Source organism: Parus major, chromosome 2, assembly GCF_001522545.3.
Source record: "Parus major isolate Abel chromosome 2, Parus_major1.1, whole genome shotgun sequence".
In the NCBI taxonomy this organism is placed as follows: domain Eukaryota; kingdom Metazoa; phylum Chordata; class Aves; order Passeriformes; family Paridae; genus Parus; species Parus major.
The window spans coordinates 6185513-6202228 of record NC_031769.1 but is presented as its reverse complement, the minus strand read 5'-3'; the positions used below and the strand labels follow the sequence as shown (position 1 = coordinate 6202228).

Genomic DNA, 16716 nt, shown 5'->3' with positions numbered 1-16716 from the left:
CAAAAAACTGGGCTAGTACTTCAGGAAGAGGGGAATTCCTTGGCAAAATGACTTGCAGCAGAGTTCCTGGCACCATGCAAAGCAAAAATGAAACATTCAGAGATAAGTTTTAGCATGCGGGGCTTTGTTTCAGGCTTGAACGAACCTCCTAACCCAATCTTCTTTTTTTACAGTTTGAAAATCTCTTTTTATTATATCTTCAGTGTTAGATCAGTTTTATGGTCTGTCTCATTCCTAGATGCTGATCATCACTCTTGTGTCAGGGAATAACACAGGTCAAAGGGATGTCTGATGATCTTTTAGTCATGATCAAAGCAGAAGTAGCTTCATGATTAAATCAGGTTACTCAGCACCTTGTCAGTCAAGTTCTGTGAGTCTCCAGGAGAAGAGATTTCCCAGCCTCTCTGGGCTCCTGTTTCTACATGTAACCACTTTCACTGGGCTGTGTTTTCCTTTCCTTACGTTCAGTTGGAATTTCACATATTGTAACTGTGATAATAGTAAGTGAGGTGAAACCTGTGGTAGTTTTGTTAGTATGCTTTGCCCACCAGTAGTTAGTGCTGTGTTCCTCAAGACATTTTTTATAAAATATCTGGCATGATTATCAGGATCAGCTAGTCCTGCTGAAAATGAAAATTCCTTACTAATATAAAGGAAAAACTTGGCAGTAGACAGCTTGGAACGAAGTCCTGAGTGATATTTGACCCTCAAGTTCTCACTCCTGTGTTACTTCAAGACAAAGTATGTGCTGGATGGGATATTAGTTGGCTCATCTTTCCACTCTGAGGAAGAGGGATGGAGTGGGTAAATTATTTCTACATATTTTTTTTCCCCCTTCCACAATGAATCACACATAGAATAAACGCCAAAAAAATTCCCTTTAACCAATCTTTCTTATACATACGACAGTCTAATCTTATGGTGGAGTTAGACTGAAATAACAGCTGCTAACAATGACATTGCTGGCAGATCCATTTACTGCCCCATAATTAAGGTTCTCCTATTAGTAATGTCTAAATTTAAGTTTAATCTAGTGCTGGCAGAAGCCATCCAGTGCCCTATAGCCACTTATTTAGACCAGTAGTTGATTCATCCACATCCTAAGCAGCATTTTCTTCTGTACCTCATAGGAGCTTAAATGAGGTTTAAAGTATAGTCTCAACCAGCTTCTATTGGAAGCAATTTGCCACTCTTTCAAATCAGATCAAGTAATTTTTCTGCAGTCAAGCTCCTGTTAGTTTTTGAAAAGTCTCTGTACAGAGAGAAAAGAGCTCCTGGATCCCTGTGAGTGGCTGGTCCTGGCCACAGGCACGGAGAACCCAGAGCTGACTGTGCTCCAGGAGCTGATGTGAGACAGGGTTCTTGGCCAGGCATGGAGCCACGCAGACACTGCCAGATGGCCCCTGTGGCACCGTGCCTGTGCTCACAGCTCTGCCCTGCTCTCCCTGCACTGCTGAAACCTCCAGCTCAGCTCAGCTCAGGGCCTCTGGCTGTGCTCAGCCCTGTGCCTTGGACACTTCAGCTCATTCCAGGGGCAGTCAAGGCTGATCCACCCCTGCAGACACTGGAGGTTGTGGTGCTTTGGGTGCCTCATGATGCAGCCCCACAGAGCCAGCACAGGTTTAGTGCTCCAGGAGCACAGAGAAGCCCTGGAGCACTGAATCTGTGCAGTGTGGATGGATCCAGTCAGTGGCTCTGTGCAGTTGCACTGTTTATCCAGCAGTGTCAGTGCCAAGGCAGAGCTCATAAATCATCTTGGACCTGGGATTATTGTATAAATAACCTTTTGGGGTGCATCTGTCCTGCAGCCTGAAGTGTGTCCTGTGACATCACTGTTACCCTGAGCTTTTGGTCTTAGTCCTTGCTTCAGATAAAGGAGAGGGCTGTCACACAATTTGAAATATGTTAGTGTTTTTCTATCACTACATGAGCTGTGGAAGTCATAATCTAATGAACAGAAATGAGAGATTTTTCATAACCTATGTATCATCAACCACTGGATTGCAAATCCTTTTATTCTTTTAAAGACTAGTTTAGTTGGGTCTCTGCAGTGTTTCTCAAAGGTTCTTGCTTGTCCATTTGACAGTGTTGTGTCCTTCCCTTGACTTTTCCTGTTTGTCTAAACTACAAGGCATAACTTGTAGTGTCATGTTGAGTTTATTTTGGTTTTAAAATTTTAAATTTTCAAGCAGCAGTTGCAATTTTCATCAGACGTGAGATGTTTGAGGATCTGCCTGTGAACAAATGGGAATATCCATCACTGTTTTCCTGCAAATTTTTCCTTTCCAGTTGTATCTTTTTTAAATGTTGCTGATGTGTGAACATCATCCATCTCACTGTTTTCCTTTTCCTGTCTGTTCTCAAGTGTATCCTGTGCATGGATGATAGCATCTATAGGACAAGGATCAGTGCTGGTTTATTTAGGTTTGTATATTCTCTAGCACAGTGCAGTCTTGGTGTGTAATTAGAGCTTTGAGGCGCTGCTGCTTTTGTCTGACGTTTTGGGCTGGGGACTGTTTGAATGCCATTATAATGAAATAATGGCTGTTTGGCATTAAAAACACTCCAGAAGTGCTGTTTTGGCCTGAGGTTGGTTGTCTCCTGGAATTACATGGTGAGTTACATGGTTTATGCTTCTTGCACAGCCAGATCGTGGCAGAGGCGAATAATGACTGTTTCAATGTCTAGATCCGGAAGCAGCAGAAGGAGCACGCGGAGCTGATTGAGGAATACCGGATCAAGCAGCAGCAGCAGTGTGGGATGGCCCCACATTCCATAATGCCAGGGGTTCAGGCCCAGCCTCCCATGGTTCCAGGTGGAACAGCACCAGCAATGAATCAGCAGAGCTTCCCCATGGTGGCACAGCAGCTCCAGCATCAGCAGCATGCAGTGGTGATCCCTGGGCAATCCAACCCCACCAGGATGCCAAATTTATCTGGATGGCAATCTGCAGGCACCCCTGCGAGTCACATATCCATGAATCCAGCAAGGATGCAGCCTCCAATGACACCATTGCCAATTACTCCTGGTGCACCCGCTCCTGTGGCTGGCCCAAATGCAGCTGCACAGTCGGGGCCACCCCCAAGGGTGGAGTTTGAGGACAACAACCCTTTCAGTGAAAGTTTCCAGGAGCGGGAGCGGAAGGAGCGCTTACGGGAGCAGCAGGAGCGGCAGCGCATCCAGCTGATGCAGGAGGTGGATCGACAGAGAGCTCTGCAGCAGAGGATGGAGCTGGAGCAGCACAGTATGATGGGGCCTGAACTGAATAACAAAACATCTTTATCTCAGATACCTTTCTTCAATTCTGAGCTGCCTTGTGATTTCTTGCAAACCCCTCGGCCCCTGCAGCCGTCCCCACAGCAGCAGCAGCAGCAGCAGCAGCAGCAGCAGCAGCAGATGGGGCAAATCCTGCAGCAAGGTGCTGTCACCTCCCCTCCTGCCTCCAATTTTATGCAAAATGCAGAGCGAAGGCCAGTGGGACCTGCAGCTTTTGGACCTGATGCATCTGCTGTTCCAGGTGGAGCCCCCAATTTCCATAATGTAAAACAAACTCATGGGAATCTCCCTGGGGCTCCCTTTACACAGAACCAGGTCAGGCCTCCGTTCCCTTCTGCTGTACCTTCATCTCCAGTGCTGGGGGGTGGTGCCCCATGTGGGTCGGACACTGGTGTGCCCCAGGCTGCAAACATCCCTGTAGCAGGCCAGTCTCTCATCCAGCTGTATTCTGACATAATCCCAGAAGAGAAAGGCAAAAAGAAAAGGACACGGAAAAAGAAAAAGGACGACGATGCCGAGTCCATAAAAGCCCCATCAACTCCACACTCAGATATCACCGCACCATCAACCCCAACCATTTCTGATGCTACCTCCACCCCCACAGTGAACACCCCCAGTGAGCCACGGCACCAGGATGAGCAGGAGTCCATGGAGCTGACGGGCCCCTCCACATCCAACACAGAGAGCCGCAGCTCCCCGGAGCTGGAGGGGAAGCTCCCCAGCAGCAGCGTGTCCCAGAAACAGCCCAGGGGAAATGCAGAGGCTGAAAAGGCTAAAATGGACACACCCACCAGCCTCCAAGAAGTTAAACTGGAAAAGGCAGAAACTGATCAGTGCTCAGGTCAAGCTGAGCCTAAACCAGAAAATCCAAGCAGTATTAAGGTGGAGGAGGATAAGGTCACCTCACAGCCCACCTCTTCGGCTCTAAGTCCTGCACAGCCACCCAGTGCTCTGGCAGCCAAAGGGGAGTCAGGGAATGAACTGTTGAAACACCTGCTAAAAAACAAGAAATCCTCATCTCTTCTGAATCAGAAACCAGAGAGCAGTGGCCGAGCAGAAGAAGAGGTTTCTGGGGATAAAAAGGTAGCAGAGAAGCAGAGTCCAGCGGAAGGAATGGTGAGCCTGATTTTGTTACACTGCAGTCAGCAGCAGTCCAGCCTAGTCTGCCTTTCCATAGACATTGTGGGAACAAAACCTACCTGTACGAGGGTGGAGGAAACAGCTTTAAAGAATTTTTGCCTCTTTCCGTTCTTTTCTCCACAAGTAAACCACCTGTGTTGAAAAAAGAATAAATTTTGGTGTGGCTTTTTAGGTCAGCATATTCAGAAATCACTAAAATGCAAAAAAAGTCTTTTTCTTCAGAAAATCATCTTTAATAAATACTACTTCCTGATATTAAGGCAGGATTTACAGTATGGTTCCTGATTACTCACCAGTATGTGTCTGTACAGAATGTGGTGTGTCTGGGGGCTCCTTTCTCCTCTGACTCCACCTGAGTGATTTATCAATTTATAAGGTCTTTAAAAACAGACCTAAGGAAAAGTGCTTTCTGTGGAGGTAGTAGACTTGTTGGCCATTTTATTGTGGTCTGAATCTCTACATTTGGGTTTGACTGCCTAAACTGTAAACTAATTATTTTAACAAAATGTAGACGTATTTAAAAGGAAAAAAATACCCATAAGAGTAAAAGTAATTGTGAGCAGCGGGTAATTAAGTGTTAAAAATCCAGTTAAAACATGCAATAGGAACATAAGAATAGTGGTGGTGGGGGTCATGTAGAGCTGTTTAAAATAATAATGGATTTTTAAAAAAATGGGCTTTGTTTTGGCTGGCCCCTGTAGCATTAAAGTCCCATTCTGATCCCTTTTACACAGCTATTCTTCTATGTGAAGAAAGGCTTTGCAGATTTGTACTGGAAGTACTTAAGGAAGTGGTACAATCCAGAAATGTTTCACAACAGTTTCTTTGTTTCTAACCTCAAAATACTTCCATATTATATTAACATCCACACCTTTCTTCTGCCACCAAGTCTGTCTTCCATTAGGCCCTTGTGAACGTCTCCAAGGTTTCATGCACATGTAACTTTATTTTAGGGGGTATTCAAAGGAGAATGTTACTGGCCTGTGAGTTTTTAATGATGTTTTCAGATGTCAGTGGTGTTAATGGGAGGTCATAATTCTGTCTGTGGGGACAGTTCAGCAGTTCCACCTGCCAGTAAAATACACTTTGTTTTCAGTGAGATTTATTACTCTGTGCCTGTGCTTTCACAGTCGTGCAGTAAATCGGAGTGAACTGTGTATTAACATGTCAAAAATTCTGCTGCACTTCCTTTTTCCACACCAGCAAACTGCAGGAGCCCAGATGCAAGGTGCATTTGGGTGCAGTAACAGCCAGCTCCAGAGAACAGATGTAGGACCTGAAACCAAGAAGCAGAGAAACAAGCGGGCTCAGAGGACGGGAGAGAAGGCAGCTCCTCGGTCCAAGAAAAGGAAGAAAGAGGAAGAAGAAAAGCAGGCTGTTTATCCTAATGCAGATACCTTCATCCAGCTGAAACAGGTGAGTATGCAGGGGCTGGAAAAGGCAGTCCAGAGGCCACGTGGAACAGTGGATTTCTCCCAGAGGAAGTGAAGTTGATGCTTAAGTTGAATTTTGAGCATAGGGTGGGGAAAATGTGAATTTCCACAAAATCAAGGAATTGGAAGTTTGGGGCTGGTTTAATTTTGGAGGGTGGGTGGACATGGTAGGTAGTCCCAAAGCCACAGAGTTCCTGTCAGCTCTGGCAGCCTCAGGATGAGCTGGCAGGGAGCTGTAGCTGAACAGGGGACCATATTCCTTAACAGAGAGTCCTGTGTTTGACAATTTCCTAACAGTGGATAAATTCCAGTTCTTCTAATTTAGAAACCACTCTACTGTTTGGAGAATTGCAATGTTTTCTGTTATACTTAATTTCTGACTTTTCTTTTTCTTTTAATGCAGCAACTTTCTCTTCTGCCTTTGGTGGAACCAATAATTGGAGTGAGCTTTGCACACTTTCTCCCCTATGGCAGTGGCCAGCTAAATGGTGGAAATCGACTTGTGGGAAGTTTTGGTAGTGCTACTCTCGATGGGGCTTCAGATTACTACTCTCAACTCATTTACAAGGTATGGTTTTAATCTGGATTTCTGTTGTGTGCTCTCAGTGGGAAGAGAAGTCCATGATATTATTACTACTAGTCATAGTTCTTGCCTTTTATGCACCTAGAAGAAAAATAACCTTCTATTGCTAGACTTGATAGTGCAAAACAGTCATCATTGTTTTACTCTCTGAAAGTGGATATTGGTTCTGGAAACTGCTGTTGTAAAGTAATGAAAAACTATAAATACTCTTTCAACAAATGGATGCTGAATAATGAAAATTGTAATTACAGTTTTGTGGAGCAGAAAAGACTGAATTCTCAGTACTTTGCAAAGTCACTGAAAGCATTAAAGCATTTCTTAATGTGAGTTAAATAATGGACTTTTTCTCATTTGCCCACCAAGCCCTAACTAAGAACCTGGGAATTCTGAACAAAATAGACTGTTTGTTGATGAGTTAATAACCCACAGCATTTAAAACTCAGTCTCCGAGATCAGAGTGGCAATATTGGGAGGGCAGTGGGATACTGAACAGACAGAATCAAATCTGCTGCTTGGAAACCCTAATATAAAAACCTATTAAAACCAGTGGTGTTTTTTCCAGCCTTACACAGTGTGTAAGCTGAGAATGGGACCTACAGAAATAGTTGTTGTGGTCAAAAGTAAGTAATGAGGATGAGCTTTGTGAGCATGACTGCAGCAACAACAGATACTGAAGAACTGAATGTTCTCATTTAATTTTCATTTAAAATATGGGCAGTTGAATAAACTGGTGAGAAGTAGCCCATAGTATGAACTTGAGGAGTGTCTGCTGCTGCATGGTATCTGCTTCAGTGACAGCTCATCCTGTGCTGAATGAGAGGCAGCTTTCCCTTCAGGGGCAGTTGGTGTTCATGGTGCTGGAGAGTCACTGTGCACCAGCCCTCTCAGCATGGAGTTGGGACCTTTGCTGAAACTGTAGGAACTCATTGGAAACTGTTCCTTAAAGTGTTCTTAGTGTATCTTTATAAACAGTTTAGCTACTGTTGGTAATGTATTTGGCAGAGTTTACTCATGTGAGCTATTTCTTGATATCAGTGATACAAGAAAAGCCAATCCTTGTGCCTTGTACAGTAGATACCTTTCTGTCACATGCCTGGGTATCAGCTGTGGCTACATATCAGTTTTACATCTGGGCATGAAACTCTGAATGGGTTACATTACTGGAACAAGGCAAGTTCTCTCCATGTGTTCCATCCTGATTGATGGTTCTTTAATTCATGTCATGCAGCAGAACAATCTGAGCAATCCCCCGACCCCCCCTGCCTCTCTCCCTCCCACGCCGCCGCCCGTGGCCTGCCAGAAGTTGGTCAATGGCTTCGCCACCACAGAGGAACTCGCTGGCAAGGCTGGAGTGCTGGGAGGCCACGATGGTAAGGCTCATGTGTGTTGGTTCTGTAAAGTCAGTCCTGTCTGTAGCAAAAGGCAAAACAGATCTTAGAATCACCAAATACACTGAGTTGGAAGGGACCCACAAGGGTCGCTGAGTCCAGCTCCAGCCCTGCACAGGACACCCCCAGCAGTCCCACCTTGTGCCTGAGAGTTGTACAAGTGCTCCTGGAGCTCTGTCAGGTTTGGTGCTGTGACCACTGCCCTGGGGAGCCTTTTCAGTGCCCAGCCACCCTCTGGGTGAAGAACCTTTTTCTGATATTCCACCTAAACGTCCCCTGACACAACTTGAGGCCTTCTCTTGGGTCTGGTGACCAGAGAGGAGATCCACACCTGCCCCTTTGCCCCCAGTCATGAAGGAGCTGGGAGGTGTTCCCTCAGTCTCCTCCAGGTTACCTCCTAGGATGCTTCTCAGTTGCAATACTCCTTCATGAAAACAAAATACCCAGACTTCTGAAGGTTATGATCATTACTAGCCAGCAAAATTTTACACAGTACAGTGTCAGGCATTAGTGCCTTTGCCTTGTTCAAAAACATGTTGAGAGCTAGACACACGCTTAAGAAATGAAACAGGAAATGTGAAGATCAGTTTTCTGGGTCCGGTACAAATGACTGGCGTGAGCTCCTTGGTTGAATGAGCTCAAAGCAGCCTAACCAGAATGTGTGCAGTCAGTATGTATTTCCTGATGCTTGCAATTTGGACAGTTAAAATTCCTTTCTTCAGTATAAATATTCTTTATAATGGCTTTTTGTAAAGACTATTCAGTGATTAAAATCCTTTTCTTCACACCCCTTTTCCTTTGTTGTTATAAAATTGTTGATTTTTTTGTAGTTCTGTTGGTTTTTTTAAGTAAACAGACATCCTCTCATAGTGGCAGAAGACACACTCAAAAGCCTTTCAATCCCTGTTTGCTCAAAATTTGCAGGTTTTTGTAAAAATAGAAGTTAATCCTGACTGGTCACAATTCTTTGAACTTCCAAGTGTCTCAGAATGGTGTCAGCATCAGACCCCACCCACACCCAGCAGGCAGCATGTCTGTCGCTGAAAGAGCTGTCCAGATGTCTCATTGTGCTGTGCCTTTCTGGTTTCAGTTACCAAAGCTCTGGGGCCAAAGCAGTTCCAGTTGCCTTTCAGACCACAGGATGATTTATTAGCCAGAGCAATGGCTCAGGGCCCCAAAACCGTGGATGTTCCTGCTTCGCTTCCAACACCACCTCACAACAACCAGGAGGAGTTAAGGTAGGTTTTCCTTGACGTCTTCAAAAAGATACTTGGAGCAGATTCTATGATTTTTCAGTGGATGAGACTGTGAAGATGTGGAGAAACAAAATCTTTGTGCACAGCCACAGAAGGGCAGAGAATGGAATTGGGGATCATTTTAACTCTTAACATTCCACATGTAGAGAACAGCATAGTGAAGTAGGTGATTCCAGCCATTGCTAGACTCTAGATGCTGTTAAATTGTTAGGAATTCCTTACCTTGATCTCTTAAAAGTGGAAGAAAATGGTAGTGTGGTGCTGTAGTAACAGGTGACTGCTGCAGCAGCAGCAAGGCTGTGCAAGACCCAGCCTGAAACTGCACAGCTCCATTCAGTTTCCCAGGTGAGAAACACTGGCTGGAGCAAGAACCTCCCTGCAGAGATCTTGCCCTTTGCCTCCCTTTCACTTTCCTGCCCAAAATATGAGTGTCTGTGAAACACTGGAGCCTGTATGTGGACAAAGGCCAGACAGTTTAAATATTAAAACAGTTCAAATATGAAATGCTCATTTTTACCCTGGTAAATAGAGCCATGGGGAGCAGAGGGTTTGGCTCTGTTAGTGTCCTTGGTTTTTCTTTGTGGACCTTTCCTGAGAAATGGAATACGTGTGCAATGGAATATGAGACACCCAGAGGTGATGGCTTACCAGAAGTTTCAGCCATTTCCCAAACAACTTATTTGGGTTTTGTTCCAGGGTTCAAGATCACTGTGAGGACAGGGACACTCCGGATAGCTTTGTTCCTTCTTCCTCTCCTGAAAGCGTGGTGGGAATGGAGATCAGTCGCTACCCAGACTTGTCGGTTGTAAAGGAGGAGAACCCAGAACCTGTCCCATCTCCCATCATTCCCATCCTACCCAGCAGCACTGGGAAAGGTGAGGCTGCAGCAGAATGAACACTTTCAACTATGATTGTTCTTTCTCTATTTCCATAAGTGTAGAATTAATGTGCTGTATTCTGTTTCCTTTTCAGGTTCAGAAGCCAAAAGGAATTACATAAAATCAGAACCCGGTTCAGGAGCGTTACCTGGTTCTGGCTTCTTCTCCTCTCAGCTTGGACCATCCCAGAATGGTCCTAAATCTGGCCTTATCTCTGTAGCAATTACTTTACATCCCACAGCTGCTGAGGTAAAAGGAATAATATGTATTACATACATAGAGCACCAGAGCAGTTAATTTGGTTTATATATAGTAACTCAGGGGTGTTACAGTGTAACAGTGTACAGTAATGCTGCTGTTGCAATCTTCTAATAGTTTGTATCTCTGCTGTGGGAGCTGCTTGTCAGATATGTAAACAAAGGCTTGTTTTTGTTATTGTTTTTAGAACATCAGTAGCGTTGTAGCAGCATTCTCCAACCTGCTCCATGTCAGAATTCCCAACAGTTACGAGGTCAGTAATGCTCCAGACGTCCCATCTTCCATGGCAGCCACCAACACTCACAGAGGGAACCCACCTATGGAGTACAGGCAGCACTTGCTGCTGCAGGGTCCCCAGGCAGGATCCATGGGGCCTGCCAGGATCGTGGGGCCCTACGGACTCAAGCAGCCCAATGTGCCATTCCCTGCCAACAGCAATGGTGAGTGGGCTTTATCTTCCAGGCGTTCAGTACCAGGGTTTAACTGAGTCAGAATTGATGCATTTTAGCCTCATAAATCCATGCTCTAGAATTCAATAATTGGTTCTTGTTTCAAATAAAACTTTCTCTTCATAGGTGATCATGTAGATGCTCCTGGGTTTAACAATGAGTAATCATCCATCTCTGATTTCCATTGTCTGTTTTCATCAGTGTCAGTGAGGCATTACTCCCATAATTCCTAACATTTTTAGGGTTTATTTTGTCCAGAAAGATTGTTCCTATGCTGGAAAGCTTGACATGGTTGTTTAAGCTTGTTTTCCTGTGTTAGTTTATTTTGTCATTTTTTACACAAGAATGTGTTTTATCCTGGTTTGCATTGTTTTAGGTCTGATTTATACAATTTATCTATCAGGCCACAGTTTAAAACCCTCCTTCCGTGCCATGCCAAGAGAGTGCTGTGAAGAACACTGTGATTTCTGATAAATTTGTTTGATCTGCTGCAGCCTCTGACAGATAATCTGTTCCTAGGTCTGGCTGGCTACAAGGATCACAGCCAGAACATGGCAGAAGGCTCAGCACTGAGGCCTCGCTGGTGCTCCCACTGCAAGGTCGTGGTTCTGGGCAGTGGAGTGAGGAAATCCTTCAAAGACCTGCCCTTCCTCAAACAGGTCAGTGCTGAGGGCAGGGCCCTGCACTCAGCTGGGGCTCCTTAAAGCAAGGGATGATGATACAAAGTCCTACTTGTCCTGCCAGCCAAGAGCACTTCAGCTTCCTGGGTAGTCTCCCTTCCTTGTGTGTCCTAATTCAGGGTGGGATATTCCAGTACATTTCATAAACCAGGTCCCATCTATGGGAGTTCTCAAAGCCCTGCTACCAATCTCCTTCCCTGACCTCTTCAGGGACCTCAGTTCAAAAAACCTTACTTGTGAGGCAGCCACGTTGCTGTGTCAGGAATTACTGTAAGAGCAGGAATACTTGTACTCATTTTGGGCAGGAATTAGATTTCAGTTGAAGTCTCTTGTCCTTACACCGGGAGCTGTCATTCCTTCAAAAAATACCATTGCTCTTCAGTGACCAGGAGGTGACTACACCTCAAAGACCTAGCCAGCACCTGAGCAGAGTAAAGGGTTCATGCAGGTAGGAATGCACTGAATTCCCAGTAAGGTTTTGCAGATGGATTAGTAGATAAAACAGTGTGATCTGGCTTTGATTAGGCTGAAATGAAACATTCTTTGCCATCTAAAGATAAAAGAGAATGGATTTTGCTTTGCAAGAGTGCCTATGGAGCAGATGGGTGCATGGTATAGAATGCTTTATTTTGATTGTTAAATTTCTGTGAAAAGCAGGAAATGCTGAAGAACAAGGGTGTAGGTGGTGGTAACGTTAGATTATCTGTCAAATAATCAAGTATTTATATCACAGCATCCCTCATTATTTCACAAATGTTCACAAATAAAAGAGTTTCTAGCCAGATTGGAAGACTTGTTTCATTACTTACTATGTGAAGAATGGTATTAAAATGCACTTCTTACACTCTTCTGTGTTTGATTCCCAGGATTCCCAAGAAGGCTCAGATAAAATGAAGGACATTGTATTCTGTAGCAACAACTGCTTTGTTCTTTATTCAGCAGCTGTGCAAGCAAAAAACTCAGAGAACAAAGTAAGTATCAAACACTGGCAGACCCAAGTGAGCTGAAATTATTGCAGCTATTTGTTGGAGAACAGAAAGGGGCCGAAGGGGAAGCTTGTACTTAATTTGAGAGGTTTATAAATTAATTGCTCAATATTCAGACATTGAGATTCTGAACCAGCAGCATGAAGTAAAAACCATATTTGCAGAACTTTGTGTCTGACAGATGCATGGCAGAAAAGCCACCACCTCTGGCTGCCCTCCCAGGCTTTGAAGATGCAGTCTCAAAAAATCAGTCATTCAAGTTCTCTGGGCATTGTAAACAACCACAGACATGTTTTTAAGGAGGATATGCTGCATTTGGATTTGGCTTATATAGTTAAAAATAAAATTGCAGCTGTGAAAATAATAATTGAGCAGCAAATTTGTAAGAAGTTTCATTTGTTCAGTAAAACTGGGAAAATAGAATCCTGTTCCCTGACTTTATGGGGGTGAAGCTGCCATTTCAAAAGCGTTGATTACCAAAACACCAGTAAGGAGACTGTGAGCTGACAGTGACCAGGAAAAGGAGGTTCATATTACTGGAGAAGTACATCTGAAGAAGTTTATTCAGCTGAAGGTGGAATCAGGCCAGGAAATTTTCTCAGGTGGTCCTGAATATTCTGCTGTAGTTGTCTACCTGCAGACGCTGTGAGGAGTGTCTGAAATCTGATCAGGGCATCCTTTCTTGCTGTTTCAAGAGTCATTCAGTGTCAGAGGAAGGTGAACTTAAATTTATCTAATTATTTAATCATTAAAAGTGAAATAGTCTTCACTGAAAACTGAATGATCCTGCTGAGTTTCTCACAGTTAAAATTTTTTGTGTACTTTTAACTAACTTGTCTTCTGCTGTTTCTAGATCAAATGTTCCTCTTTTCTCCTAAACCATTGGACAGAACAGCTGTGTCCTTCAAGCTTTACCTAATCAATGTGTTCTCAAAGTCCTGTACAGACTGTATAGTTTGAATCCTTCCTTCAAGTGCTACTTATTTTCTCAGGAGGAATTGAATTTAAAAAATACAGCCCTGGAGAAGATAACTGTGTACATCCATATCCTTTTAGTGTCCCATGTAGCTCATTTTCAGTTGTGTATAAACAGGGTAACATTCCTCTACAAGTGCATCAGCATGTACCTAATTAAGCTAATTAAATGTCATGTTCAGCCTCTCGATCCTTTAATTTACTTTTTCAAGATTAATCACACAAACCACGTTAAGCACTTCATAATCTAAACTTCCTTTGTTGTTCTTGTTTTCTGTCTTAGGTTTTTGTTTGTTTGTTTGTTTTTTCACAAATCTCTGCAGGTATAATTTTTATTTACTGTGACTGAATAGTTTAAGTCCTCAAGTTGTATCTAATCCAGAGCTCTGCAGGAATTCCTCCTCACTTGTTTCCAGGAAAAAAATACACAGCATTAGTTCTGAATTTTCCATTTCTACCAAATACTGGATTCTTACCCTTTAGTTCTTTGACACATATTTTAAGGTTACTTTGTGTTGTAACAAAACTTTCTAAGAACCCTTAGGAACTAAAGCTGGCAGTCAGCTCACTGAGCACAATTGAGGAGTTTTGCATTCAGAACCTGGACAAAAGATTGTGCTTTCTCTCGTATATTAAAGGGGCACCATGTTCTAGGTGGGCTGGGAGAATTTCTTGCTCCATATCCTGGCCCAATGTGTGGTAACATGGGTTAGGATAATTTCCATCTTTCTCTGTTGCTGCATCTTGATTTTAGGCATTTGGAGAAGCCGCTCTCATACTGAGGTGCCCGTGTTTTCAGGTTATATTTAATGATTAACAAGTTTGGGATCTTTCTCCTAAAGAGTTTTTCTGTTGGTTATCAGGAATCGGTCCCAACCCTGCCACAGTCGCCGATGAAGGAGAGGCCGCCCAAAGCATTCCATCAATACAGCAACAACATCTCTACTTTGGACGTCCACTGTCTGCCTCAGCTGCAGGAAAAGGTTTCTCCACCCTCATCACCCCCCATCATGTTCCCCCCTGCCTTTGAAGCAGCCAAGGTAGAGGCAAAACCGGATGAGCTGAAGGTAACGGTGAAACTCAAACCCAGGTTAAAAGCAATACACAGCAGTCTGGAGGACTGCCGGCCTCCCAGTAAGAAATGGAAGGGGATGAAATGGAAAAAGTGGAGCATTCAGATTGTGATTCCTAAAGGATCATTCAAACCTCCTTGTGAAGAAGAAATAGACGAATTTCTTAAAAAACTGGGCACAACCCTTAAACCAGACCCCGTGCCTAAAGACTACAGGAAATGTTGCTTCTGTCATGAGGAAGGTGACGGATTAACTGATGGACCAGCAAGGCTTCTCAACCTGGATTTAGACCTTTGGGTCCATTTGAACTGTGCTCTTTGGTCTACAGAAGTCTATGAGACACAAGCTGGTGCCTTAATAAACGTGGAACTCGCACTGCGGAGAGGCCTGCAGATGAAATGCATGTTCTGTCACAAAATGGGTGCCACCAGCGGTTGCCACAGGTTAAGGTGCACCAATATTTATCACTTTACCTGTGCCATTAAAGCACAATGCATGTTTTTTAAAGACAAGACCATGCTTTGCCCCATGCACAAACCAAAGGGAACTCACGAGCAGGAGCTGAGTTACTTTGCGGTGTTCCGGAGGGTGTACGTGCAGCGTGACGAGGTGCGGCAGATCGCCAGCATCGTCCAGCGCGGGGAGCGTGACCACACCTTCCGTGTGGGAAGCCTCATCTTCCACGCCGTGGGCCAGCTGCTGCCACAGCAGATGCAGGCCTTCCACTCCTCCAAAGCCCTCTTCCCCGTGGGGTACGAGGCCAGCCGGCTGTACTGGAGCATGAGGTACGCCAACAGGCGATGCCGCTACCTCTGCTCCATCGAGGAGAAGGACGGGCTCCCGCTCTTCGTCATCAAGGTGGTGGAGCAGGGCCATGAGGATCTGGTTCTGACTGACACAACACCTAAAGGTAAATGTTGTGAACTAAGATATCGTGAGTGTCCTGGGGTGACTTTGTGGCTTTGTTGTTTGTTGGGGTACTGCGGATTCCTGTGGTACGGTACCTTTTTGAAGCAACTGTTGCAGGCACTGTTCTAACATAATGTTTATAGTGAGCTTCCATTTTTAATACCTTGCTGTGAAGATGTGAACACCTCTGAAGAAACTGTATAAGCTACAGATCAGAAGAATTGTTCCAAGTCTACAGAGGAGACCCAAGATTGAGTGCTGAAAATTAACTAAAGCAGTAGGAAAGTCAGCACAGCTTTCATTTCATGAAAAGTGACTTTGTTTAAACACAGAGCCACTGCTCAGTTATCTTCAGATCAGCTGGGCTCAAGTTAGGGAGCTCTAAAAACAGCTGAGAGACCACATTGTTCTCAGGGTGGGTAATGTCTCTGTCAGGGTGTCCATAAACATATGGACAGGTCTTGGAAATTGGCTCATGGATGTGCTGGAGGCCTGTAAGCCTCTGGGTCTCAAGGCCTTGGTGCTGTGGGTGCTGATACCCACACAGAACTGACTGCAGACAATCAGTGGAAATAGAATATATTTTGTATTTTCAGAAAACCGTACTTTTGCAGGATTCCTCAAGAGAAGCCTGTCCATGTTCTTGTCAAAGGACTGAAAGTTTCCATGCTGAGAACACTGAAAGCTCCATTTCTGAGAACTGAGAATCAACGGTGTGTTCGGGATTTGTTAAATCCCAAAAATTAGCAACCAATCAGTCTCCACTTCACATTTTAGACCCTGGCCTGTTTGTATAGGCAAAGACAAAAACTTTCTCAGTGCTGGGTTCTGGTTCCCATATCCTCAGGCATTTGTTTTGAAACCAAGTGCAACAGTTTTTATTTTTTTGATCACTGTAATTCTCTCCCAATGGTTGTGTAGGTGTGTGGGATAAAATCCTGGAGCCCGTTGCTTCTGTTAGAAAAGAATCTGAAATGCTCCAGCTGTTCCCCGGCTATCTGAAGGGTGAAGACCTCTTTGGTTTGACAGTCTCTGCAGTGGCCAGGATTGCAGAATCGGTGAGTTCACCACCCCAGTTCTTGCTGGATCATCCCACTTGCTGGATAGACACACGAGAAGGGGAACAGAAAGAAGTGTGAGAAAGTAACCATTTTGTTACACACATAATTAAACACATAATCATTTGTAATTTTTTTCTTTTTCTCTTTTTTTTTTTTGTTTTGCAGCTGCCAGGGGTTGAGGCCTGTGAGAACTACACTTTCCGCTATGGCCGAAACCCCTTAATGGAACTCCCTCTTGCCATCAACCCCACGGGCTGTGCCCGTGCCGAGCCTAAAATGAGTACCCATGTCAAGAGGTTTGTGTTAAGGTATTTTGTTTTAATTTCACATAGTACAGCCCAGGGTTTATAGGCTGCTTTAGGGTTATTTGT

The 16716-nt window shown here is 44.3% G+C and overlaps 1 protein-coding gene across 10 annotated transcripts in view; it reads left to right on the top strand.

The window, feature by feature from the left end:
* Nucleotides 1–16716, top strand: part of KMT2C (lysine methyltransferase 2C) — a 190661-nt gene that overhangs the window by 169194 nt on the left and 4751 nt on the right. For 8 of the 10 annotated variants that reach the window (XR_004500383.1, XM_015653364.2, XM_015653412.2 and 5 more), the window contains 13 exons: nucleotides 2689–4392; nucleotides 5620–5832; nucleotides 6253–6417; nucleotides 7661–7802; nucleotides 8911–9058; nucleotides 9773–9951; nucleotides 10049–10203; nucleotides 10400–10652; nucleotides 11181–11320; nucleotides 12208–12312; nucleotides 14166–15285; nucleotides 16206–16342; nucleotides 16511–16653. Coding sequence is in view for 9 of the 10 variants with exons in the window: in XM_015653364.2 (XP_015508850.1) it covers nucleotides 2689–4392; nucleotides 5620–5832; nucleotides 6253–6417; nucleotides 7661–7802; nucleotides 8911–9058; nucleotides 9773–9951; nucleotides 10049–10203; nucleotides 10400–10652; nucleotides 11181–11320; nucleotides 12208–12312; nucleotides 14166–15285; nucleotides 16206–16342; nucleotides 16511–16653 (4604 nt within the window). In the remaining variant the exon portion in view is untranslated. The remainder of the gene's footprint in view (nucleotides 1–2688; nucleotides 4393–5619; nucleotides 5833–6252; nucleotides 6418–7660; nucleotides 7803–8910; nucleotides 9059–9772; nucleotides 9952–10048; nucleotides 10204–10399; nucleotides 10653–11180; nucleotides 11321–12207; nucleotides 12313–14165; nucleotides 15286–16205; nucleotides 16343–16510; nucleotides 16654–16716) is intronic. The other 2 variants (XM_015653373.2, XM_015653383.2) reach the window with 2 other exon arrangements.